The 26,025-nt window shown below is 39.5% G+C and overlaps 1 protein-coding gene across 1 annotated transcript in view; it reads right to left on the reverse strand.

The window, feature by feature from the left end:
• TTLL11 (tubulin tyrosine ligase like 11) overlaps positions 1–25,122 on the reverse strand; it is a 50,326-nt gene extending 25,204 nt beyond the window's left edge. The window contains exons 1-6 of the mRNA XM_055814113.1: positions 24,662–25,122; positions 17,739–17,835; positions 15,833–15,966; positions 7,777–8,352; positions 7,090–7,185; positions 6,427–6,545 (exon numbers count right to left, since the gene is read on the reverse strand). Of these exons, the coding sequence (XP_055670088.1) occupies positions 6,427–6,545; positions 7,090–7,185; positions 7,777–8,352; positions 15,833–15,966; positions 17,739–17,835; positions 24,662–25,018 (1,379 nt within the window). The 5' untranslated portion in view covers positions 25,019–25,122. The remainder of the gene's footprint in view (positions 1–6,426; positions 6,546–7,089; positions 7,186–7,776; positions 8,353–15,832; positions 15,967–17,738; positions 17,836–24,661) is intronic.
• Positions 25,123–26,025: the final 903 nt, after the last annotated feature.

Here is a 26,025-nt window from a genome sequence, read left to right on the forward strand (position 1 = left end):
CAGTCATTATTTCCTGATCAGGGATAGCTGCAATGCCAGTATTCTCCCATTCAGTATTTCCATATGTTTGCACACTGAGTTTCTGACCCTCTTAAACCACTCCATCACACAATCATAAGCTTAGCATAAATACAGCGAGATAAACACAGTAATCAATGGCAAGTATGACTTTATCATCATCAAAATCTAGGATAATCATACTCTCGACATCTTTGCACAGTATATTTTCATATGTCCATTAAACATGACAACCATCAGGGGAGGTTACCAAAATGAATAAGAAATACCTGGAAAATAAATGGAATACAGCTCCACAGCTGATTCCCTGACTTGGTTTTCCTTCTTTAAGGAAGTACAAAATTGCTCCTCAATATCAAGAAATTCAAAATAGCATTACGATTTGGAAAATGTCTTTGAAACGTACAAAAGAGAAGCATTACTGAAAAGCCTGTTTAAGTAAAGACCCACATTCCTCTTGCAGGTTAGTAGGCACAGTTAGACACATGGGTTGCTAGCACAGCAGGAGACATCTCCTGAAGAAGTTGCCACTTCAACGTAAGTTACATTTAAGGCAGAAAATACATAAGTAGAATATCCAGAAATTAATTCACATTTTCATTTAATACAGATCACATTCTCCACTTAGAAACTATTAATTTTACCCTGCATCAGAGAAAGAAATCTTAAAGTGAGAAAGATGTGTAATTCGCACAGTAGAAAAAGTTACCTATCTTGTTCTGTGCAGAATTTCTTGCTAACTACATAACACTTAGAGATAAAAAGTCAAACTGACATACATTAATATTTACAGGGTGCTCTCTGAAGAGAGTGACATTAGCCAGTGTTTGCATGCTGATCTTGCAAAAATTTGAGAGATACCACATTGGGGTTCTTCCTGCTCAGAAAATTAGTTAATCATATTTGACATTTGCTAGAGCAATGAGACATTTGCTAGAGAATCCAGAGATCTGTACCTGACATATTTTAGAAAGAACAAAAAAATACTCAGAACATCACAACTAAGTTTCAAGACTGAACTCAAATAGACAAACACTATTTTTCAATTTCTAACACAAAGAAGTGGCATGTACAGAGAGTATCACCCAAGAAAAGGAAAACCAGGAATGCAACAGCAATACCATACGAGGTAATAAAACAAAAGCACTCATTTTTGTGGGCACAATGAATTGATTGGTTTTGTAACAGCCACAGATTAAATTACATTTCATTTCCAAAGCATTTCAATTCTTTCTTCTGTCAATGGCTATTTCAGTGCTGAATAAAAGTAATTACATTACTTAGGAGGCTGCACCTTCACCATCTTCAGCAAGTCAAAAGCAGATTTTATTCCATGAGCAACTCATATTTCTAATGACAAGCATGTCACACTACTATGCTTTCTTTGTCAAAAGAACAAAATGCTGATTTTCTGTCTTGAAGTATGTAAGAAACTAGGCATGTAAATGCAAGAGGACATACTGGGATAAAGAATAAAAAACAGCAACAAAAATATAAAGAAGTTGCTAATTAATCCAGCAATAATAAGCATTAGTAAACTAGAACACATATTTTTGACAGGACAGGAAAGCAGGCCATTAGCATTGATGAGATGATATAAATGATCTTCCCATGACATTTAGAACAGACCCACTCCAAACGATACTCACAGCTTGCAATTACACCACCAGTCAAATAGTTTAAATCTAACATCTAGTTATAGATTATAGATCCAGTGAATAATATAGTATTTGCACACAAGACTGAGACTCTTTTGCTCCTCAAATCTAATGCAATTTTAAGAAGAATAAATTGCTAATAACTAAACAAACACTGAAACTAAAACCTTTTCCTACTATAAGGATTCAAAACTAGGCAAAAAAAAAAGTTTGTGAAGCCTTGTAAAACACATCATCTGTTGGAGGCATAACATCAACAATGATTTGCATCAGTGATTATCTTAATTAAACACTGCTGTTTACACAAGTAACGTTGATTTACTTTAAATGCTGTTCGGTGTTATTAGACCATTCACTTAATAGTACAAATTTCCTTTAGCTGAAGTCTTGTCCCACCTTCAGCAGGCTGTGAACAGTACCCTCTGCCGCAAGAAGTAAATCCAGAGCAAATTTAACACTATACAAGCTTTATACAAGTTTCTTTGTAGAAACATTATTAAGCACAGTTCAGCCCCTTATCCTATATTACTACTACGTGACAAGTACATCGCTCTTCAAGTCAGGTGTAGGCAACATGGTTAGAAAATTTGGCAATTACAGGCTTGGATAAAAATGCACACCGTCATCCTATGAAGGGACACGCACCACCCCTATTATACACAATGCTTTGAATATCTTAAAAAGAAACTACATCCATTCCCCCTCTTTTTCTTTTTTAACATTATATTTCTCACTCAAGGAGGAACGCTACCTCCTGATGACACAGTGACCAGCTGGTTAAATTGGTAGTGAAGGTCTTCACTAGATCACAAATTCAAGTCAAAAGAGCTACCGTGGCTGAAAGAATGTTAGATGGAAAAACCACCACAATAATTCCAGAATTAGCAGTAACAGATGTTCAGAACAGAGATTAAGATTACTGGCCATCACTACCCCCCTGAATTCACTCTGTAGTAACGCTAGAAGAAAGTAAACTTTGATAATATTTAACAGATTGACAGAGGAGTTTAAAATCCCATCTTTCCAGGAAAACAATTCAGCCACGAATAATTGTGTTTGTTCCAGCATGTCATCATGCCTGGATAATTGCAATGATCTACTGAAGCCTTAAAATCCACGAAACAGTACTGCCACACAAACAGAAGCAAAGAGTTAGTAACTTACATTTTATTTCATTAAATGTTTTAATTTCTCAATGATATGCGAAATGAGTTCCAAATTAAGGATGCCTACAGAAAATAGGACTAGTCTAGGAACCAAAGCCAGGGCAAAAAAGGTTCTACATAAATCAGAAACCCTCTTTTTATAACAGTGCACTTTAGCTGATTTTAAAAAAAAAAAGTAAACAAAAACACACAACATTTACTTGATTAGCTGCCGCCTTTAATTTCAGAAAGGGCTACCGAGACTGTACTTGATCAGGCAAAGCCAGACACCACTCACCCTCTGGGTTACAGAATGGCTTGAAAACAGTCTAACAAAGTAACCAGCAGAGTCACTTTCAGATTCTCCTCTTGGGAGGCTCTGACCCATTGACATACATCTCCAGCCTGCAAAGCAGTACAGGGCTCTAAATCTCTCTATTAATAGTTATTTGGAAACTGCTGTCATCTGACTTTGGCTACAATTGCACTAAGGCAGAGGATTTGGAAGCAACAATTAAATTAATGCAGCAAAGCAGGACGTTAACCTTTATAGGGATACCTACCGCTATCAGGATCCTGACATCCAGAATAGGTCTTCTGTGTACATCCGAGGTATACAGGATTTGTCCAGCGGGGCAAAGCCGGTGCTGTGCAGTACCCACCCTGCTCATCCTTCCCAAAAGCCTCATATGTGGCTGTGTCACTTTTTATTCTGTTTTAATTCCCTATGTTTTTTGCACCACAGAATAACACAGGCTTCCCTCATCTCTACAAAACAAGGTATTTCCTCTATTAAAAAAAATAAACCTTTGCATGAATTTGAAGTTTCTGTTTAAACATGTTATGTGCACAAATTATTAACTACACACCTCAGTATGTAAATGGCCAGGACAAATTCTGAAAACCAAGAAAAGATCATTATACTGTGGAACAACAGCCATTAAGTATATTTAAGTACGTTCACTTGGACTTGTGTCACTGCAGAGTTTCAATGACTACTTATTGGCAGTGGCAAGATAATTACTAGTGATCGGTGCATGTAAGGACTGGAATTGTCTTGGAAAAATTAAGAGATATGTATGGCACAATAAACTGATCTTATTCAACTTTTATTTCAGCATTATGTCACATGAAGGAGAAAAAAAATCAAAACTCCATAAAGATGAGAAAAAAATAAACTAAAAAAAAAAATCTCTGAACTATTTATCTTTCCTGATAATGAAGTACTTCAGGATGACTTCTAAAACTCACTTTTGTTTATATGCTTCATTTATTTTAATCTGGGAGATAGAGGGAAATCAAATCCATCTCCATAGCAGAATATTTACCCGAGATGCTGCTCAGACTTCTCAGCATTCCCCCTGTGTGTTCAAACTCAGCGTTATATATATCATCAAAACTTTGTGTCCATTACTTCATTAACATCAAAACTAGAGTCTGCAATGTTTGCTGCTGGTTAGCTGTCAGAATAGGAACTCTTCCAGTTGTTTCGGGTTTTTTTACATTAATAGGCCAAATTTTGCTTGCCCTGCCGCCAAGCACAATTAGACTAGCAAAAGTGTAACAATGGATAGGTAAACTGTCAGTTTTCTATCTCCAGTCAATTATTTAGTGATAATCTTTGTCCTGCAAACAGGAATGATGCCATTTCTCTGTGGTTACTGGTAGGAGTGTTTGGAGAAGGAACACAGGAGCACATGTTAGAACTGGTTGAAACGCACTGAAATGAGCGAGAGCCAGGACACAAGGTGAAAGCATTGCAAAACCTTTGCTAGGGAAAGGGGTGGCAAAAGCAACTGGTGCTCAGTTCCTCCCTCAAATGCTTTTGCTTTGGTGTAAATCTCCATAGGTGATCACAATGAGGTCCTTTACTTGAAGCTGACAGTAATATCATGTCTCCCTCAAGAAGTTCCATGCAACATCCCCAGTTCAATAAAAAGTACCTGGAAGTAGAAGGGGTTAATCTCAGCTGAACAGGCAGGCACTTGTCACACAAGAGTTCCCGTATATCCACACAAAAAGTTATCAGAATAGTGCTCTTTGCAGCAAGAAACAGGATTGACTTATGGTGAAGAAATGTAGATACTCATCAGAAAGATGCTCTGTTAACCAGATTATCCTGGAAAAAAAGCTGCATCACAGCAAGAATTCCTGCTGTAAAGAGCCAATAGTTTATCTCACCACCAACTAATCCTGTTATAAATTATTTAGTACTCAAAATGTACCAGAGAAGAATCCTCAGTTGAATGAGCATTCCACATACTGGCATTCTCCAAGAATTTATGTGTAATCACCATTTGCCTTTTTTCCATATCTAATATGTAGTTAATGAATGCCTGACATAACTTCAGCACACAGAAAAAAAAAAAAAAGACATGACTAGTTACATAATTACAGGTTAAAAAATTATCTTTTTTCAGCTCCATGCACTGAAGTAATCTTAAGGGTGAAGGTTAAGTACAGGCAACACGCAGTATAGATTGCTTTGAAAAATGTTCTGTATACTGGCCACAGCAACCTTTATGTGTGCCACTGCCTCTGAAAAAAGTCTGATCTTATAATAATATTGAATAATACGGAACTTGTAAATATTATCAGTCATGTCTTGTTCATGGGACTGTCTACAAACGGACAGCAGATCTGTACTTGAGATCATTATAGAACATGAATAACGTATTTAAGGTTGCCACTAAGTGCCAAGAGAAGAACAAGATAGATATTCTAGTATGGAGGCAAGCCTATGAGCAAGACTTTCTAGGGACAGGGAAAATAAATAAATAAAAAAAAAAAAATCTCCCTTTCATGTCTCCAAGGAACTGCTTAAAACAAGGTCTTTCATCAAAAAAGAAGATACTATTTCTCTCAGCCTGCCTGCAACAAGCATTTCTGTGCAAGCTGCTTCAGGCAGTTCCTCTCATTTCTAGATTTCATAGATTTAACTATGTTTATTATCACAGATCAAGGAAGCAATTTCTAAATACAGTATTCATACTTTTCAGCTCCAATGGGGCAATTCATGCAGAGTAATTTGTGTCTTTCAAGCAGATTAACACACAAATTACATCTCATGACTGTTCTGAATTAAAAATAAAAAAGTCCTCAAGTAAAAGTACAAATAAATAAATCTGGGCTACTAAATTGTTTGTACCAGTTCTGAATCAAAGGTAGGATGTTCCAGGGGAACTGAAAAAGCCTAATTTACTGTCAGTTTGTGGACTCCTTCAATTCCTTGAGCTAGAGCACTTGCATGGCTCCCTCCACACTTCCACCAACCCTGTAGGAAAGCAGCATGTGAAACTCTCAGTGCCGAGCTGTGAGAATACCACACTTGGGGGACTTGCTGCTACTAAACAGAACGTACAATAAAATGGGGTTTTTTTCCCTGACCTTCCTCTGGCAGATTTACAAATCCAGGTACTCTTTTTGTGCCATGCCACCAATAAATATCCTAAAAGCTTTTCTGAAACAGTTAACACTTGTAGATGCAAAAGGAGTTACACAGACAGTTGGGAACTCATTGTCCTGGATAAACCAACGTAACAGGAAAAAAATACTTTACACTTTGCAAGGCACTGATGCAAAAAACAGACAGTGAACACACTTACTGGGTATCTTTTCTCTTTTTTTTCTGAGGGTCCACTAGACGAAGAGTGTCTCTGATAACAGCCACTTTCACTTCTTCATCAACAGGGCTTGGGACATTTTCAAATACTCCAGGAGAAAGCTTTAAATTACAAAGGGATACAATTACTCAGTATAGAACTAAGGATTATTTATTCCACATTTGCACAAACTTCATCCATGTCATACGTGTTTTAGATACACGATGATAGATTACAAAATACTTCCTAAAGGATACACAAATACAAAACTGAAAATGTTGAGGTATTACAGCGATTTTTGGCAAGTTTCTCTAGTAAATTGAAATATTAAAAAAAAAAAAAAAAGATTGTTGCCAATGTTATCTTTATATTATATATACAAACATGAAAAAAAAAATATTAGCAAACCCCCAAACACAATTAACTCAACTGCAGGGGATGATGAATAAATGTATTTATGACAAAGATGATGGAGAGCTTTCACAATTCCAATAAATCATATTTCCACTTTATAAGATTAGCAACGATTTCAAAGCAGAAAATTACAGAGAACCATGGAGGTTTCATATTATCAGACAGCATTCATCTTTCAAACAAGGAAAAGGACCAGAAAACGAAACCTAAACAATTTTATTCCAGTATCACTATCGTGTTGAGAGGTCTTACCTCCTGCTCATGTTCTATTCTCATGCTGGGGTTTGCATTTACTTCTAGTAACATGGGCTTCAAGTTTTTCATTAGGAGAATGTCAAACCCTAAAATCTGTGCAAAACAAGCAATGTGTTACTGCAGTTCTACTCTGTGTCCTAGAGAACGCAATGGTCATCCATACATCAACATTCAGGAGGAAGAAACATTTGAGGGACAAAAGAGAAATAACTGAGCAACACGCTATATTGTTGAGTAATTACTGAAACTGTTTGTCTTCAATACTGATGGCTAATTTCACACCATCCCTATCTCTAAATGCTGCATCTGTCAACGTGGAATCTTAGCACCTATGACAAGTGGCTCTTAAAACTGCCATCATCATAGCTGCATTAGGAAGCTGCAAAGCTTCATAGTTACAACACCCAGAAGATGGAACGAATACTGCTACTAATGACTGATACCCATTGAAAATTCCCCGTATATGCTTATGGCTGTTAGGTCAGGAGACTGAGATTTGTAGGGCAAAACTTGCGTGAGGAGAACCTAAGCCCTTATCTCACACAATGCTATTCAGTCTGTGCACTATACCCAACCAGTGTTCAGCAACATAACTAGAGAAAGCTTTTAGAAAATTAATTGAACACTCAGAAAATTAACCCACGCATAGAAATAACTGCATTTCTGGCAGAAATTCCAGCCTACCTGGAAGCAAGTTGGCCCAGGCTTTCCTGCTGGTATGTCAGACTGATAGTAAACCTTCAGTTCTGGTGTCAGTGCAATAATGGTTTTAATCACCAGTGATATTATATCTGACCACAGCTTTTTGACATCAGCTCCTCTGGAAGACAGTCTGCACAGAATGCTTGAAAAAGTCCTCTTGCTGCCAGTGTTCACATTATCAGAATGGATGAAATTACCACTATGGATATTTAGTGAATAATTGGTTAAGTGCATGAAAACCTGGTGCAAATTTTTTAGACTGGGTTCTTGATAGGGCTCTGTACAAAATCTAGAAAGTCCATCTTTGGCTATATAAATCTCTAAGGGTTCTAAAGATTTCAGTAAGACATAAAGTCGAATATCAAATTTCAGTTTGTCAACAAGCAGTGGTTTGCAAATATATTCCTGGACCACAGCTGGCCGGCTCTGGATGCTTCCCGTCAGTCTGATGTCACTTGGGTCTTTAATGAGGTAGATACCATCCCCCTGGCACCCTCCATCAGGTTTTACAATAAAAGTGGGCTTCCAGGATGGATCGCTGTCTTTCATCATACGGACCTAGAAGGAAAAGAACTACACTGAAAGACACTAAATGGAGGGGAGAAGACTAGCTGATACTGTGAAAATCAACGAACTGCATTCATTAACAAAAATACATAAAAATAACATGATCACTATAGTAGTAAACACTGTGCAAAAAAGGTAAAAGATAAACAGTGCCGAAAAGCACAAAGACAACAAAAAAGCATGAGTAGGGAATTACTAGTGCAGGCAAAAGGTCATTTTATTTAACAAACCATTGTATAAACAATTTCAAGTTCTTCTTTTCAATGTTATGTACCAATTTACAAAATGAAATGCTGTATATCTCATGAGCTCCATTTCATTAGTCAACAATATATATGAAACCGCAAAGTTAAACTTTCATGCTGCATTTTGAATGACTAAAATGACAAAGATAATCATTAACCCAAGGAAAGGCACCTTATTTATTGAGATATGAATGCAGACAGAACAGTATGGGAAGAAGAAAAGATAAAGTAAAAATCTGGCACTGATAATACCTTTTTCCACCACTGAGTATTTTTCACAATCAGATACCCAGTGTTAGTAAAACTAGGGAATGTTGAACCAAATGTACAAAAACTTAGAACATGTATAGATATTAAGCAAATACCACTAATTTACTAAGCAAAGCACAGTGTTTATGCTGAAGTTGTTACCTACCAGTTTTCCAAAATGAAGGGTTTTCTAAATTATACCAGAATTCCCTTCAAGCCTGACATGCAATTACAACTTCTCTATCCAATACAAGAAAGAAAATTTGATCACGATTTCAGTAACTCTTCTCAGTGGCTTTGATTTGTTTAAGGAAGATCTGTTCATGACAATTCAAATACTTTCTTTAGATGTACCTAGTGTAAAATCAAGAAAGGCAAGAAAATCGGCAGAGAACATGAGGTGTCTAGTACCAAATCTAAACTTTTGGATGAATCTACAAAGCACTCCACACCTGGCCTGTCATTTCCTCAAGACAGTGCATGTGTTCAGATGTTCACCACTGCTGTGCTGGTTCAGCATGAAATACGGTGCACTCTAGCGTACGAGCTCACGAACAGCCAGCACCAGCATCTACACAGCATAATGCATTTTAATATGCAAAACGCTTAGAAAAGCCACTAGACAAGATACATTTCACCTCTTTTACAGAGAAATGTTTGCAGATTTCTTAAAAAGTTGTATCAAATACTCTTTACTGCTAACAAATTAGATCAATAGAATAATTCTGGAAAACGTTTTTTCCAAAGACACATACTGACAATTGAACTTACTATGCACGGGATGGTGGGAGATGGCCCCCACTAGAAAGGAACTAGCAGGTAAAACATTTTCACACCTAATACACTGTGAGGATATGTATAAAGATCATCAAGACACAGAAAGAGCAAGAGAGGGGCAGGGGAAAGAGGAACAATTAGCAAACCAGTACCTTTCAGTATCAGTTTCTATCCATTGTTTATAGTGCCTTGCCACGAAAGATCTCTGTTTGTTACAGCAAATTTAATACTTTGTAAGACTGTCACTGGAGGACTGTATGACCTATTTCTGCATTGTTTACAGCAGCATGAGCCTCGATACTTGTGTATCCAGTTCTCTCACTGCTTTGTAGATATCCCCGAGTACATTATAAGCCATTATAGCCATACCTTGAGGTTTTTTTCCACATCGTGCCCTTAATTCTTGGGGCATGCAAGGGAAGTGGTTTACCACAAACAGAAATTGTAACAGTGATGGGGAAGTATGTAGCTGTCCTACAGAATCCTAGATGTGGCCTTAGTAAGATGAAACACAAAAGTAAATTATAGGGAATTATAATACTAGAGAGAGGTGTCTGCATCCTCACTCAGAAAGTGAGAAGAATAAAAAGGAAGAAAGTTCTAAAACTCTGATCTAGATCCAAATGTCTCAAATTCAAAAGGCAATTGAATCTGAACTTTTTGCTCAATCCCACCATTGTTTCTACACACCAACATCAGCAGCTTGATTTCTGGAGCATAAACAGGGCTTGGCACTGTAAGAGACAACAGCCTTTTATAGAAACTAGCTTCTTGGAAGCAACGATAAACATCTTTGGAGATTTTGGTTTTAACAAACTAATAGGAGGTACATAAAGAATTATAAAAAAAAAAAAAAAAAGAAATGCCCATTTTTCTTTCCAAAAGAATCAGTTATTTTATCTGTGAGAAAATTAAACAAACACACCTGTAACAGCCTGTTAATAGTTGGTAGTCCAAAACATGATTATCGTAATAAGGTTGTTTTGGCCTTTGAACATGTTAAACTGACACATTCATTTAGCAGGGAATGTTTGGAGACTAATGTCATTCCCAACTGGATACAGTGAGTCAGAATTAAACATGGCACCAAGAACTAATCACTGGATTCAAATGTGCACTTTTGTAAACTGCATATAATCACTCAAAACTCTCTCAAAAAAAACCCCCACCACCCAAACCAAATATATTAAGGAATCTTTTTACATCAGATAAAAGAGCAATTACACAATCTAAATTGTCTACAAAACTCACATTCCCAAGAAGCAAACCTTAAGTTTGCAAGCTTCAATGCATTTTATTTGAGGACACAAAAAAACCAGGAAGACAGTAACTAGGTCACCATAAGGGCCTGACACATCTGCTGAATATCTTTCATGTACATGCATATCTCCTCCTGCCTAAATAAATTTTAGTTTATTTACTACTTATATAGCAAAAATAAGAACTGCAGAGATTTGGCTGCCCCAATTATAAGTAGTGAAATTAAGAAAGAAAGTCAGGAAGGATTTAGAGTTATCTTAGAATAATTTTTTAAAATTCATAAAATATGGCATGTTTTACAACATGTAGAAAGGAAAGAATATAACCATGACTGTAGCTCATGAAATTCCTAACGGCACTGGCACAGGGACTCCTAACAGAGAATGCAGCTAAAGAAAACACAGAATGTAGGCTAACACCTTTATCAGCTACTGAGGGGATTCAGAAGAGTAAAGCACTTAAAATCTCTTGTCAAAACAGAGGGATGTCACAGTACAGATCATACTTTTCTTGCATACACGTTGTACCGCACCAGACCTGCAGCTGCTATTCTCTCCATTCAGCCAGACACATGCTAAACGAAGTCTGTGATCTGGTTTTACGCAGCCCTGCGGCTCACCAGCAACAACCAGAGATTGACTTTAAGAAGCCTCAGGACACAAGCTAACAAAGAAAAACCAATCAATTGCCACCATCACCCCTGGCACTGCAGAATGAAAGAGAAAAAATGAGCACACTGGAGCAGGCTGAGCACCGGTCAGATCATCGTGACTTCTAGAGAGCACCCCTGTGCCTACATCAGGCTGCTGACCCGCATGTAAGGCACAGCTCTGCTAGCGGCGATGTTCCCAAGGCCTGAAGGACTTCTGGCTCCATCCCATCCAGTTATGTAGCTCATTGAGAACCACACCGCTAAAAGCCTTCCTTCTAACTACAGCAGAAATTCAAGAGTAATTATTGAGACCAGGATTTCTCTCACAGACAAATGTCATACTAACTCAATGAAAGATCCTTCTTACAAAGAGGTCACCTTGAGGGATAAAATGCCACAACAGAGATCAGGCTTACATAAACAGCACATGCATAAATAGGTCCAAGTAGATCAGCAGGCCTACATATGCAAAGAAGGAAAATCAGGATTTATGCCCTAGTCTTTTTATCGCTAAAGAATAATCTTCCCCTGACATGACATTACTCTGCATACTAAAGGAGCTTCTCTGGTTCACCATTGCTAAAGTCAGCATCCCAGAAAGGCACTTAGTTATCAAACCTCCATGACCAAACATATCCTGCTATGACTCTAGTTGTGCATACGAAGTGCCCATCATGGTCTACTAGTGCAGAAAGTAACAAAGACCCTCTATGACACCAGCCAGGGCATCACCTGCCTCCCATTCCCATTTCTGTCGTTCATGCCTCGGGCTCCTTCTGCTCTGCTACAGCAGCACTTTTTCAAAAAAGATAACGCCTTCCAAGGACTATTGTTAAAGAAGCAACAGCAACCTGCTTTTGAAGTACTGCATTTTAACAATCATTGGTCTCATAGATCTCATAGTTAACTCCTTCCATTTAGCTGCAAAGGAAGTTATATTCTCCATCATTTTCTAGTCCTTTTTTTGATGGACTAGAAGGCCTGGATATTATTCAGGCCTTCTAGTCCATCAAAACTTACACATGACAGATGAAGACAGGAGGGTGGGGAACGGGGGAATAGTAATCCTGAGCCAGTTTGTTTTGCAGCAGATTGACTGTCTTGAAGAAAACAGATGGTTTCTTGATCTTCAAGGAAATTCCTGACAGCAGTCTTCAAATTCTCCACAATCCCCTCAACTATATTCTTTCACATTCTCATTATGAGGAGGCTTGTCCAGACTCAGACAATTCAGTCATGTAGGAAAATTAGTTCACACAAAATGAGATATTTCTGTGTACTTCGCTTGACAGAAAGAAGTTATCTTTAAAAACATGTTAACTGTTTACAGTCAACAGCAAGAGGAGAGTACGACGTCTAAGGGTAGGAAAATCTGATCCATTTACAGGTTTGCCCTTCATGAGGGAGCACAGGCTGAATGAATTGAGTGTTACATTTTATGGGCTATAAGATTTGACAGCACAAAGACTAGAACATTCATGTCTATGCCTAAGAGGTATCCAAAAGCTAAAAACCTGATTAAACCACAAAAAAAATGCTGCGCTGAAAATTAGACTGTCCAAATTAGATTCTTATTAAAAATTAATCATACTAGGCCTATTCATCATCCTCACAGATGACACAAAGAAGGCAGTATGAGAACAATCAAGGTCCTGGTTTGAATCCCAAGCTAGTTACTTTTCAGAAATTGGAATTTTCTATTAGAAATAAATTCTTAGCACATAGATTCCAACAGATTCTTCTCTGTTAGTGAAGGGGTGATTACTGTAGCACCTGAGAAATTTGCTTGTCTGCAATTTATCATCTGTTACAGTGACATGTTAATACAAAATGGTTTAGGAGATAAAAAAAACCCCAAAGGTGAATACTGAAAATAGTTAAGTATTATTTACTTAGTAAAATGAACTTTTAAGCCTTTGTTAGAAATACCTATCACTGTTTCATTTCAATACAAATGACACTAAGGGAACTACCATTTTGTTGGTATTTCCCAATATGAAGCTCATCCACAACAAATTCAAGAGTGCAGCTTTCTCATCAATTACTGGCTTTTAAAGGACAGAAGATTAACATTGGATTAGCTGTAGTGTCTTCTACCTGGATTTAGGTATAGGGGAAACTGGGAAAAGCTGACAGCATTTGATGTAGTTATTGATACAAAGGTATGACAAAAGTTCTTGATCATGTCTACAGAAGTGAGGCAAAATAAGGATACTTGAGAAAAGTGTTTTGAAACGTTACAGTGCTTCAGCAGGTAGCCATGAGATTTAAATTCTCAAGGAGTTTCTTCTTTCAGTAGTCATTTCTATCACAAATAAAACCTCTTAGGTGTTCACTTCTTAGTCCAGCTCTGTGTGACAAAATCTTACACTACAAACAGCACCATCTTCTCATGTCTAACCTATACCTACACAGACACAGAATCTGACTTGTGGTAGTTAACTGTGCCCTAAAGGACTTGAATACTAGTACCAGTAGAGGTGCAGCAACATGAGTTTCAGCATGACAGATCTAGAGCTACGTGCTTAGTAGCTGCAGCCCATGACAATACAGCTTTAATTCCAGAAGTGCCAGAGAGAGATGGTTAAAACGATGGTCATCTTTTGCTCAGGTAAATGTACAGATGGCACTCATATTCAAGTATATGCCCGGTCCTATACAGGTATGTCTAACATGCAGGCACTGCCAACGCTGTATTGTACTCATTTATTAATAACCTGAAAATTCAGTCTCTGAGCACTGGCATTTTTAGCAGCATTAGGATACCTTGGTTCTAAAGCAAACAAAACCATATATAAACAAATAACAGGAAAGACTGGAGAGGCCCTACTGAGAGCTCATGAAACTGCAAATGAAAGTGTTCTGAACCATTTATAGTTCACAGCGGATTTGGAATTTTTTGTTTTGTATTTTTTCTTGTTTTGGAGGGGTTACATTACAAACTTGTGTTAAGTAGAACATAAACTCTTACAACATAAAATATAATGTTTGATAACAAGAACTATGCTTTTCTCAAACACAGATGGAAGAACATATGCAAAGGAAACTCCTAGGAGCATGCTACCGGACATCTGTTATTCTTGGAACAAAAACCGAATCATTTTCACTCCAGTAACTGCTCAACCAGAGAAAAGTATTTATTTGCAGTGCCACCTGCTGACAGCGTGCGGGTCCGTGCGTTTAACCTGCTGTACGGACCACACGGCTACGCGCTCTCAGTTCAGTGCCTTGTAACCAAGACAGGCACAATTCCCAAAACAGTCATTGCTGGGGCCCCAGTGCACCATTTTGAAAGTTCACTTCCAAGTTATTTTCACTTATCTACCTGTCACTGCTAAATTGATCGGATAACTTATACTCCTTTTACAAATTGGTCTTACATCTAAAGCAATAAGGCTAAAGTACTGTTGGGATTTTATTCATTTTTGCTGTTAACTAGCAGTGCCATGGCAGTGACCCAGGGCACTTGAAGAGTATATATTAGAAGATGTTCATGAATTTAATTGGATTGTGGATATGGCAATTATCTAAAAAGTGACACACAATATAGAAGTCTATTAAAGTCCATACCTTTTTCTCTCACTTTTCCAAGCAGAGGATACTGGAGAATACAAAAAGGCACTGGGCGAGTCAGACAGGGTTAAAACAAATACATACAATATTTAAAAAAAAATATATTTGTAATAACAGAACCAAACGCCAACACACAGCATCACTTTTTTGGAAAAAAATAAAGCTGAAAAAGAATGGCATTTTATTACATTCTGAATATTTAAACAAAGCAACAGTCTGACAAGAGATTCAAACAAACAATTATTCAGGGAGATGCGAGTATACCTAATGATGCACAGTCCAAAATGCTCTTTTGAAGGATTTGGATAGAACAGGCCAAACGGACTAAAAAGACTTCAGTGAGAGTGAACATGGTGAAGTACCACGCTGCACACACTGTACTGGAACCTCCTCAGCCCTTTTAAACTCAGTGGAATATGGAAGGAAAGGGCTTATGATTCTACCATGTTTAATTTTCAGACATCTCTCCTGGCATTGCAGAGAAGCATTATTGCTTTTAAGTTTACTCTAGAACATAACAAACAAAAGCAGTTCATCCAGACTATGTCTGATCTCAGGCAAATTGAAAAACATGTAATCTAAAGCACCCAAGTGTGATTTTAAATAATCTGGTAGGTATGAAAGACTAAGAACTAACAACAAATAACAACAAATAACTAACAAATGGCAACAATATCCAACAAGTTATACTGTTCTGAGAGTAAAAGTAATCTACCTCAGCCACAAAGAGGGGAAATTCTTCTGGCAGAATCCAGGATCGAGGATAGAAATTATATTCAAGAGGAAACAGATCTTGCATTGTTCGCACTGCCCGACTCAGTGTAATTTTTCGTACCATCTCTGTCATGCCTAGGAAAAGAATAGAGAGTGTCTAGAAGTCATGAAAAACCTGCACTGTAGTTCATCCTAGAAGTAAATTGTGATATTATTGCTCACCCTACTAGTAAGGCACTTTGCTTTCAATAAAGCTGAAAACCTTTCAAAATTTTTAAGATCTGACAAAGTATTTGTAGCATTCTCCTGCCCTATTTCATATTGTATGTATTACTGTATCATATTAAAAAAATAATTAGGAAAAATACAGCTCAGAATAATAGAGGGAAAGCTTTCATCAAATAGTGACTACTGCCTTTACCGTAATCCAAAATTATTGCCCTAGCCTGCTATCATTCCAGGACAGATAAAAATTTCCTTTAAATATAATCAACCACTTCATGTTTACTTTGCATTCATTTAAGTAACTACATCAGAAAGAATAAGTTATTTTGTGAGCAGACAAACTTAGCTGCTTTCCTGCAGCTTTGAATCTCATGCCTGGACCAAGCCACACGCAGATCTGTGTGAGCTCTGGCAGAAGTTTTTCGCAAGGGCTGAGGCAGTCAGAGTTACTGTTGAGTTGTTTGTACGCTTTCAGATATTACAGCTTACAAGGTTCATGCTGCAGCTTCTTTCTCAGTGAGAACATCATCTGTGGGCTTCTTCCCTACAAGGTCAGCAAGTTTCCACAAAACCTACGGGAACACAGCAGTCTGAGACTGCAGATCTTTATTGAGTGTGGTTGATTTTGGCCAGAAGATTCCAAAGGTACAAGGAGGACATAATGGGCAACACACACACAATTGCTGAGTCTTGTTTCCATTGGGAATGAGATTAAAAAGCTATTTTTATGGAAAAGTTTTAAGTCTTCTTGCAGACCAACCCTTTCAGATTCTTTGAATCCTCTCACAAGTGACTAAGAAAAGCATCCAGATCTCTTTTGGAAAAGAAAAAATATAGTAAAACCCAGCATCAAGTTAGCACGATGTTCCTGGAAGCCAGGTCTAGTTCTGAAGGACTCTGTTTTTGACTACCACGCGGGCCACTTGCTTACCATGTTCACCTGGCACAGATTTAAACCACCAGAAAACTACACCATCCAATACCTGAACGTGAATTTCCTCCAGACAGGAGAAAGTCAGGGTAAACAAAGCATAAAGTTCAATATCTGAGGGTTCTTCTCACAGCATACTAACAGCAGCAATAAAACTGAAGTAAAGGGCTTTGGTAAGTCAATACCTAAGCTCTTAGGTCTTATTTAGAGAGATCTCAACAGGGATTAAATGAGAAAAAAGGGAGCTTAAAAAAGTAGAAGAGTCATCATAAGATGAGGACTGACGTGAACTCTTCAATATTAAAAAAATCCATTTGAGGAACTCTGCTTCAAGCTTCTCCCTGAGATAGGCCAGAGTACGAAACAAAACAGACTCTTGCCACTTTGAATCAAAACCAAATCCAAAGATACAGCGCTGTTATCAGTGCTAGATGACCAACAAGAATTGCATACGTCACTTAAATTGTAGCCTAACACTCTTTATTTTTCCTTAAGTCATACATACGAAGCATTTTCTTCACCAAAACCACTTTCTCTCCGAAACAAATTTCATTTCAGATACTGTTCAAGACACCCATTCTGATATTCTTACCCCCTAAGCAGAAGCCACCTACCAGAAACAGTAATATGCTAAAAATGCTAGCAGCTGATTAGGCAGATAATTCACATTAAAAAACAGTAAAACACAGAAACAGTTAAAATCATCATGTTTTTAAAGCAGTTGTTTAAACTCTAAACAGAAGTAACATACCTGGAAACTTGTTGACTTGACCTGAGAATATATTATTATCATGAAATGATACCCCATGCCAATAGATATCGCACGGCAAGCGTCTGCCAAAAGGAAACTGGAAAAGAGACAAGAGACAAGTTTTGAAGCAATCTGGCAATACCCATTCATTCCTTACTTTTCTAAATGCTCATGTTAAGCATAAACCATTCAGGAACAGTCTTCTGACTGTCAAAAGAAAATATGCTCTATATTTTGGTTGCAAAACTAAGAATATTTTGATCAGTTCAAGACTCTAAAGCTCAAGATGTTAACAAACCAGGAAAGGTTTCTAAAACTAAAAACAAATAACTGAGAGACATGATCTGTACTGAGAAACTCTAAGCTTGTTATCAACCACAATTAAGGCATGACTCATTTGTCATTTAAAATACTATTACAGGGAATAAAATTTCATTAAGCAGCACTTAATTCCGGCACATGAAGGCACAGCAATAGCAAGTGTTACAGCTGGGAAGTAAACAAAGTGTGACAGTGTTTTGCATTGGGTTGGGTTTTTTTTCTCCCCCGTTTCAGGGATGAAAATCAACCATCACGGGAAAAAAAAAAAACCACTAGAGTCATGGAGGAATTGTCATTACTGGCAGTTACTAAATCGACTCCTAGTCTTAAAAAGATCACCATTTAATGCAAAGTCCTATGCCCTATATTTACACTCCCTCTCTGCAGCTTGGTAACCCACAGACTTCTCCCAGATTGCACCCATACCCGTGGTGGCCCTTCACCCCCAACCACGTGGCATCTCCATGTGCTCCCAGTTTCCCATCAGCACGAAACATTTCTGCTAGTAACTCATTTCAGGAAATACATATAGTTAGTAACATCATTGTAAATTAATAGTAGGTTGTAACTGCAAAGCACTTTCTGAGCAAGCTGATTTACATTGGTGTCTAAGCTGCAATAAATTTAAAATGGATATTCAAAGCAAGATATTTAAGTGAAATAACTGTATTATTCATTTATGCATATTCAGTTATATGTATTAGTTTATACAGTATTAATTCCTTTCTGGTACTAATAGCCTGCAATTAACAGAAAACCTCGCAATTCAATTAATCATTTGTTGAGCATATATATTTAAGCTATTAATAACGAATGCAATTATTTCAACAGTGTTAAGTATTCCAGCCTCTTCTCCCATTCACACAAGGTTTCACCATAATTGGAAAACTGTATAGGTTTTTTTTTCTATTAGCAAAAAGATCAACCTTTTTTTAAGCAGTCTGAAGAGCTCTGAAACAGCACTGCCAATTACTGATAGCAGCAGGTTCTAGTAGTGGTAAAGTGGGTTTGAAAAACCAAGAAGCTACCAGCAATAAGACCAAAAGCCCCATGAATTAGCAGTATCCAAAGATTAAAAAAAAAAAAAAATTACTAAGTTAAAACCCAAACATTTGTAATCCATGTTATAATAAATATTTTTGTGTGTGTGTGTAAAAAAGGATACTCTTCTTTTTCACACTTGTTCTCTTAGACACAGTCCCATTTAGCAATCAAAACCCCCATTATATCTGCAACTCCATGTAGATACCATTTAAATACCACACAGAATATATACACAGGAATCTCTTCTATTATTAGGCTACATCTTTTTCAAATAAATATGCTGTATTTCTGACCACAGCATTTTTAGGACACATTTGTATTAAATATCTACCACCCTCATTACACAGCAACTTCCATACTATTCACTTATTGAAAGAACCACAGTATTTTGCAGAAACCACTTGTTCTTTACTCGAAATGTAAATTTTCTTGCTTTAAAACATTTCTTTAAGCATTGGATTTTTTTCAATATGACAGAAAAGTCTCATAAAGCTTTTGAGTGAATTACTTTATTTGCTACTCTAATTAAAATTTCAGTTTCCTCAGTAAATAGCCTTGAAAAATTAATTTAAAATGCTAATTGAGCAATGCATCCTTCCTCTGTTTCCTTACTCATAGGGATGAGATACCCAATTTAACAGAGCCAGTGGATTCTTCACTTATTTCATTATTATTCAGCCTGCAAAATCTGTTTCTGTACAAGTGAAAATTAATTCTGTTAGGCTCTGAAAGACAATCAGTGGCCTTAACCTCTCTCCACAGGTACATCCAGAATACAGATGCAGCATTAGGTCTCAGAGTGCCCTCCCCACTAAAACCTGAACAATTTATTTATTTATTAAATGAAACTGAAATGAAAGGAATGAAATTTGCATTTATATAACACCTTTCATCTACAGAGGATATCAAAGCACTTTACAAACACTGTGCAGAAATCATTTCACAACAGATGAAAAGTGAGCAGCTCTGGACTGGAAAATGGAAGCACTGCACCCCTGCATCACCGACTAAGATAGCATAGCTACTTCCCTGCTCCTGACAAATCAAGATTATTTGGATTTATCCAACAACGGGATCAAATGCACCTCCTGAATGAGCTGGGAAGGATTCTTTACCATCTGCAATATACTTTTACATAAGAATAGTGTTTGGAAAGGAACAAACAAGTTCGATTTTTTGGCTCCCTCTGGCAGCGCCAGGCAGATATAGATTAATCTTAATGGTGATAAAAGAGGCCTTTCTGCCACCTCCCCAGCTCCTGCTGCAGGGGACTAACTAAAAGGAGAAAGCTGGACAATTGAAGCAGCCTGCTGTTCTCGTAACAACTTCTGTCTTCAGCTACCTTGTGTCAGCTGCAATAACCCCAGATCTGCACTAACCTGTGCCAAAGCCAAGATGCTCGCAGCCACGGGGAATGGAGGCCATAAACATGGGGCCATCCTTGCTACAGCAGGCCCATCCTGTACAGAAAAACTCAGCCTGGTCCTCGGATCAGTCACTGCAAACAACTTGCAGGTTGCAATCAATTCACTAACTCTTCAAACAATTTATTTTAAATCTTTTTCATCTAGATTTGAGCGACACTTGTCAGAACAAATAAACAAGGAGCCACAATGAGAACAGAATTGTTTCCACAACTTTGACACAATTAATCACAGTCAGATTTGTCTGACAGGTCATTTCTACCTTTTGATTAGAAGCCAATAATTTAAATTGTCTCATGGGTCACATCAGTCTGTTCCATCATGTTTAATGACAAGTTAAATGACTTGTCTTCTAGTCAGGTTTTCCCAGCATAAAATTTCAAACTATTTCTACACTTCCATGCAGCTACTGAACAGCGAGACAAATGAAACGCTTAACGCTGGGATATTTGATGCCCAAGACATCTGCTTCTTCCATTTTCCTAGTAATTGAAAGCTAGCCGAAGAAATAATTCATTAAGTGATGAATAAACTCAGGATGCAAGCTCAATTTGTGCCTATTATTTCATTTGGCATATCATGTTCATTTAAAGAATCTGACACACCAAATCAGATAGTCCAATCTAGTGATGGGAGTAATTGCTTCACTGGCATGCACATTAAAATTCTGCAATGCTTTTTAAAAGGTCCTCCCCTGCACGTTGCCCAGGCAAAACTATCATGGTTGATAATTTAATTTACTCAAAATTCCTACAGCTGGAAAAAAACCCAACTTTTTTTACTGTGTTTTGCTTTTGATAACAGAATCTCAACAGTCAAATCATGCTCTCTCAGACTTTCACCTCTTCCTCATGTATCAGTGCCATAGAACAAACTGTTGATCAATATTAGCCATGTTTAGAGTATTGGGATTTTTTTGGTTTGTTTTTTTTTTTTTGTGTCTTGTAATGGCATTTACCATATGTTAGTTTACTAAAATGAACTACTACCATGTGGACAATTCTGTACTCACATGGTGTGTTATGTCATACTTCTACAAATTATCAGGGAACATACTATTACTCAAACAAAGCTCTTCCAGCAAGTCAGCGTAACTACTGCAAGGAGATTCCAGAACATACAACTTAAAACAAACAAACAAACAAAAACCCAAAAAAACCCCCCCACCAACCAAAAGCCTGTATGACACTGTAATGATGGTATCCATTAGACAGAAAAAGTTATCAATAAAAAGGAGCTCGCTTTAAAAAGCCTAGCATAATGTCTCCTGCCCCACAAAACGTTCAAGCCAACACAACCAGCAGCAAACACAGAGAAAAACAGAAACAAAGCAAAAGCAGCAATGGGGAAAAAAACAGTGAGGCAGAAGGAGGATCAAATATACTACATCAAACCCCAAGACACAATCACCTTGAAAAGTATTATACAAGGGATGACAAGTACAATACCAGTCCCTGAAACATCAGTATTAACAATATGTGCATCTCATTACCACTTTAAGATTTTTTTCAAATTATTTTTATGGATCCTGCAAGAGACATCATGTGTCCCCTCTGCTGGTACTGCTGGAACAGTGCAACTATTTCCAAGGCTCTCCGGCACCAACGATAGCTGTTTGAACAAATACTTCAGTGCTATTTTTCTAAACATTTGAAAGGGAGAGCTTTCAAAATTATATGTAACTTGAATAAAAGAGTTTTCCTTTGATTTCTCTTCTTAATGTTATTTTCCTCTTCAAATCTAGATGAGATTTTGCCTACTGATTCCCTGTGTCTACTCAAAGTCTGCTAGCCTGAAGTCAACAGTCTGCCTTGCTCCCATCCTAGAAGACTTTTACCCTCACACTTTCCACAATATAAAAACTACTGGTTAAGAATCATAGCTAATATCAGTTCCCCTTTCATTACTCTTCCCACCTTTGGGGCGGGGTGGGTAGGTAGGAGGGAAATAAAGAAAAAAACAAAACACTTCCTTGAGAAATATCACGTTCATACTTATTAACCTATTTATAAGCTGAAAAATATACAGCAATACATTACAGTGACTTGTTTACAGGGAATGAATTGCTGGCCACCTAGATGGTACAGTCTAGCATTGCAAAATTCCTTATTAGGTCTCTTTATTAAGAGTATGAAGTGGCCAGAAGAGGAAGCAACAGACTAAATGAAAAAATATTGACCAAGCTAATGGATGGAGGAGACGGGATATTGAGGGAGACAGTAAACTAAAAAAGATGAAGTAAAAGCAATTGCTGTTGGGGGACGCAGAGCAGGAAGGAGAATGCTGGTTAATACAGTGCAGATACTCAAAAGAGGAACAAGAGCACATGAAACAAATCAATTTGTAGGACAGAATACCAAGTGCAAGACAGATATGCAAAACAGTAAAACCTCAGGAAACAGAAAAGACAAAATTAACCACTAAGTATGGCTCATTACCAACATAACTTGTGAGGCTAACTTAAATCAGTAATTCAGAAACACTCACTGGAATGGTACCAGGCACTCTGAACGTAAAACTTGACAATAAGTAAGAAGAAATTATGTGTGAAGTCCCCCTTGCTCTGTATGCCACAGAGCAGAACATGGAGCAAGGCTGCTGACAGACACTCCACAGGTACACTGAGGGCTAAAAGAGGTAAGCGTAACAGGTTTTAATGTCACGCCTCCGCTGTCTCCTTACTACTTTGCTCTAAGACCAGGAGTTGAGAACTGGAGCATTTGTGCAACGAGATTTTTATATTCTCCCACTGGATTTAAGTAACAAAAATCTTGAAATAAAATTTTACGAAAACAGAGAATGAGAAAGCATTACTCTACCTGGCGAGAAGCATCTATGTCTTTGTGGTACTAGTATTTAGGACATTACAAATAAACTTAGGTAATATTTACTGCCACTCAACCCTCCAGAAAATAAATTTGTGGCATTTAACTCTGAGGTTAGGCACAACACAGACTGTCTACCCCAAGACATTTAATTTCATTAAAAAAGCCTCAGGTACACAGAAATATTTGTATCTTGTGAGCAGGCATCCCAGAGGCAGCTTTGTTAAGTGGAGCAGGTGCCCAGATGACGCAGCTGCACCCTAGTTCTGCACACGAAGAAACAACTCATCCTCAGGTTTTATCCTTCCAGTTTATGTCCCCTCCAGCTTCCCTCTTCTAAATGGATTACAAGTACCCTTTTTCTTACAGTAGCTCCTCAAAAGGCTCCTACAAGCCATCTCAACTTCTATAAAGCCATTTATAAAGTTATTATGGAAATAAAATCTTTACAATTTGAGTATGATTTAGCATCTATAGTAAGATATACATTAGAAATCTCTTCAGAGTTTTAAATAAGGAGTTCAAAAGCATCAGTTTTGTGCCAGCTCCTGTACTGTCATCACCCCAGCTCGCCACTGACAGGCAGACGCTGAATCCACACATCACAAAAAGAACACATGACTCAAGCTGTAGGGGGGGGGAAAAAAAGCCTGTCTTCTCTACATACAATAATTTAGAAGGCTAAAGCCTGTTATGTATGCGTTATTAGGAGGTTTAATATTTCATTCATATGCAGTGCTCTTTGACACGTCTCCAGGATAATCCGCGATGCGGAGTCTTTGCCACGGATTAGCCAGCTGATCTGGCAGGTTATACCTTTCCCTCCACGCTCACGAGCCTGATTTCTGTACGCGCATTGTGCGGGAAGGGTGAAAGGAAAGAAACGGAAAGGGACACAACACGCCAAACATTTATGCAGAGGGGCAGGTTTCTTTCTAGCCCTTTCCAATGATCAGTTCAAGCTTTAAACCGTAACATCCGACTACCCCCATTTTGGCTTGCATAACTGGCGATGGCAATCTTGATCATGAATCACATCAGCCTCCAGAGGTGACAGTGAATTAGAGAAGCCCCGGGCCGGGGTGACACCAGCCGGGCCCCAGCAGCCTGCTCCTGCCCGGCCGGGGAGGCGGAGGAGGAGCAGAGGCGCCTGGCCGCGGCAGAGCCCACGGCACCGGGGGGTGGGCTGCCCCGGCGGCAGCGCCGCGGGCGGAGCGGAGGGCAGGGCCGGGGCCCTGCCGCAGCCAGGGGCAGGCGGGGAAGGGGAGGGCGGCCCCGGCAGCCTCCCGCGGGCCGGGCGGACGCTCACCTCCCTCCAGCGCAGCTGCCGCAGGCTGATCTTCAGCGCCTCCAGCGAGGTCTTGGCCTTGGAGCTGTCCACCGTGACGCGGGGCCGCCGGGCGGCCCGGACCCCTTCCTCCCCGCCGCGCCGGCCCGGCGCCCGCCGCCCCCTGCCCCGCGCCGCCCGCCCCGGCGGGCCCTGCGGGCCGGCCCCTCGGCAGCCCCGCTCCCGGCCGGCCGCGGCGGGCAGCGCCTCTTCCCCCGGGGACTGCCTGGCTGGCTGGTCGCCCTGCAGCTCCTCAGGGGGGAGGGCCGGGGACCCCGGGGGCTCCTCCGCCTCCCGGGCAGGGCCGCAGCCCTGCGGCGGGGCCCCGGCCGGCTCCATCCCGCGGCGCGCTGCCTCGGCCCGACCGCCACCCCCGCTCCCCGCCCGTTGCCATGAGAGCGGAGCTGGCGGACGGGCCGCGCGAGGGGCCAATCGCCGTGAGGCGGTGACACGCCTCGCTCCGCCCCGCCGGTAATGACGCGCTGCGGCCGCCTCGGCCATTTTGGGAGCGGGCAGGGCCGCCGGCCTACTTCCGGGGAGGCCATTTCGGAACAGGCTCGGGGTGGGGCGCGGCGGCCATCTTGGAAGCGGGCGGCGCTGGGCGGGAAGTCGCCGCCGGGGGTGGCGGTGTCCGCCTAGGGGCGGGCGTGCGGCTCTTGCCGCGCCTGAGGGCCGCTGACTTCGCTACCGCTGCCCCTGCCCGCGCGGTTTAGAAATTAAATCCATTTTTTTTCGTGTGGCGGGGTGATTTTCCTGTGAGGTGGGGGTCCTGCCGCCGTTAAGCCGGGACAAAACCTTGCTGCTCTGCTTCGGACCGGCGTCGCTTGAGTTTCCTCACCCTCGTCCAGTCATGACCGGCTTAGTGCCCTGGACTGGTGTCTGCTGTATGCTTTGATTGGTTTCTGTATTTTATTGAATTATTTATAATCAAAAGCCGCGGGGAATGGGCGCGCAGTGAGTCAAACGCACAGCAAGAAAATACAAAAACTGCTTTACAATGCAGATAGCTGAATCCCTCCCAGTATTGATGTGTGGAATTAAACTCAATAAGTTAAAAAGCAGACATGTTTGTTGCGGTGCCAGGTGCAAGGGGGATGGCTCCTATCTTGCACACCGAGTTGTACTCACAGTACGTATTTATACAGTGAAGTTGGTTAGTTCTGCCCAAAGTCTACACCTACTAATTACTGGTTACTTTTTTCCTTCAATTTAAAGGTACAGTTCATTAATTAACTGGGCATGCTCCCAGAGCAGGGGATTCACTCTCTTCGGGGGGGCCATTTGAGTAGGACATGATCTCACACTACCACAATTATTTTATCCTAGTGTCCTTGAGTCTTATCACT

Source organism: Falco peregrinus, chromosome 1 (assembly GCF_023634155.1).
Source record: "Falco peregrinus isolate bFalPer1 chromosome 1, bFalPer1.pri, whole genome shotgun sequence".
In the NCBI taxonomy this organism is placed as follows: Eukaryota; Metazoa; Chordata; class Aves; order Falconiformes; family Falconidae; genus Falco; species Falco peregrinus.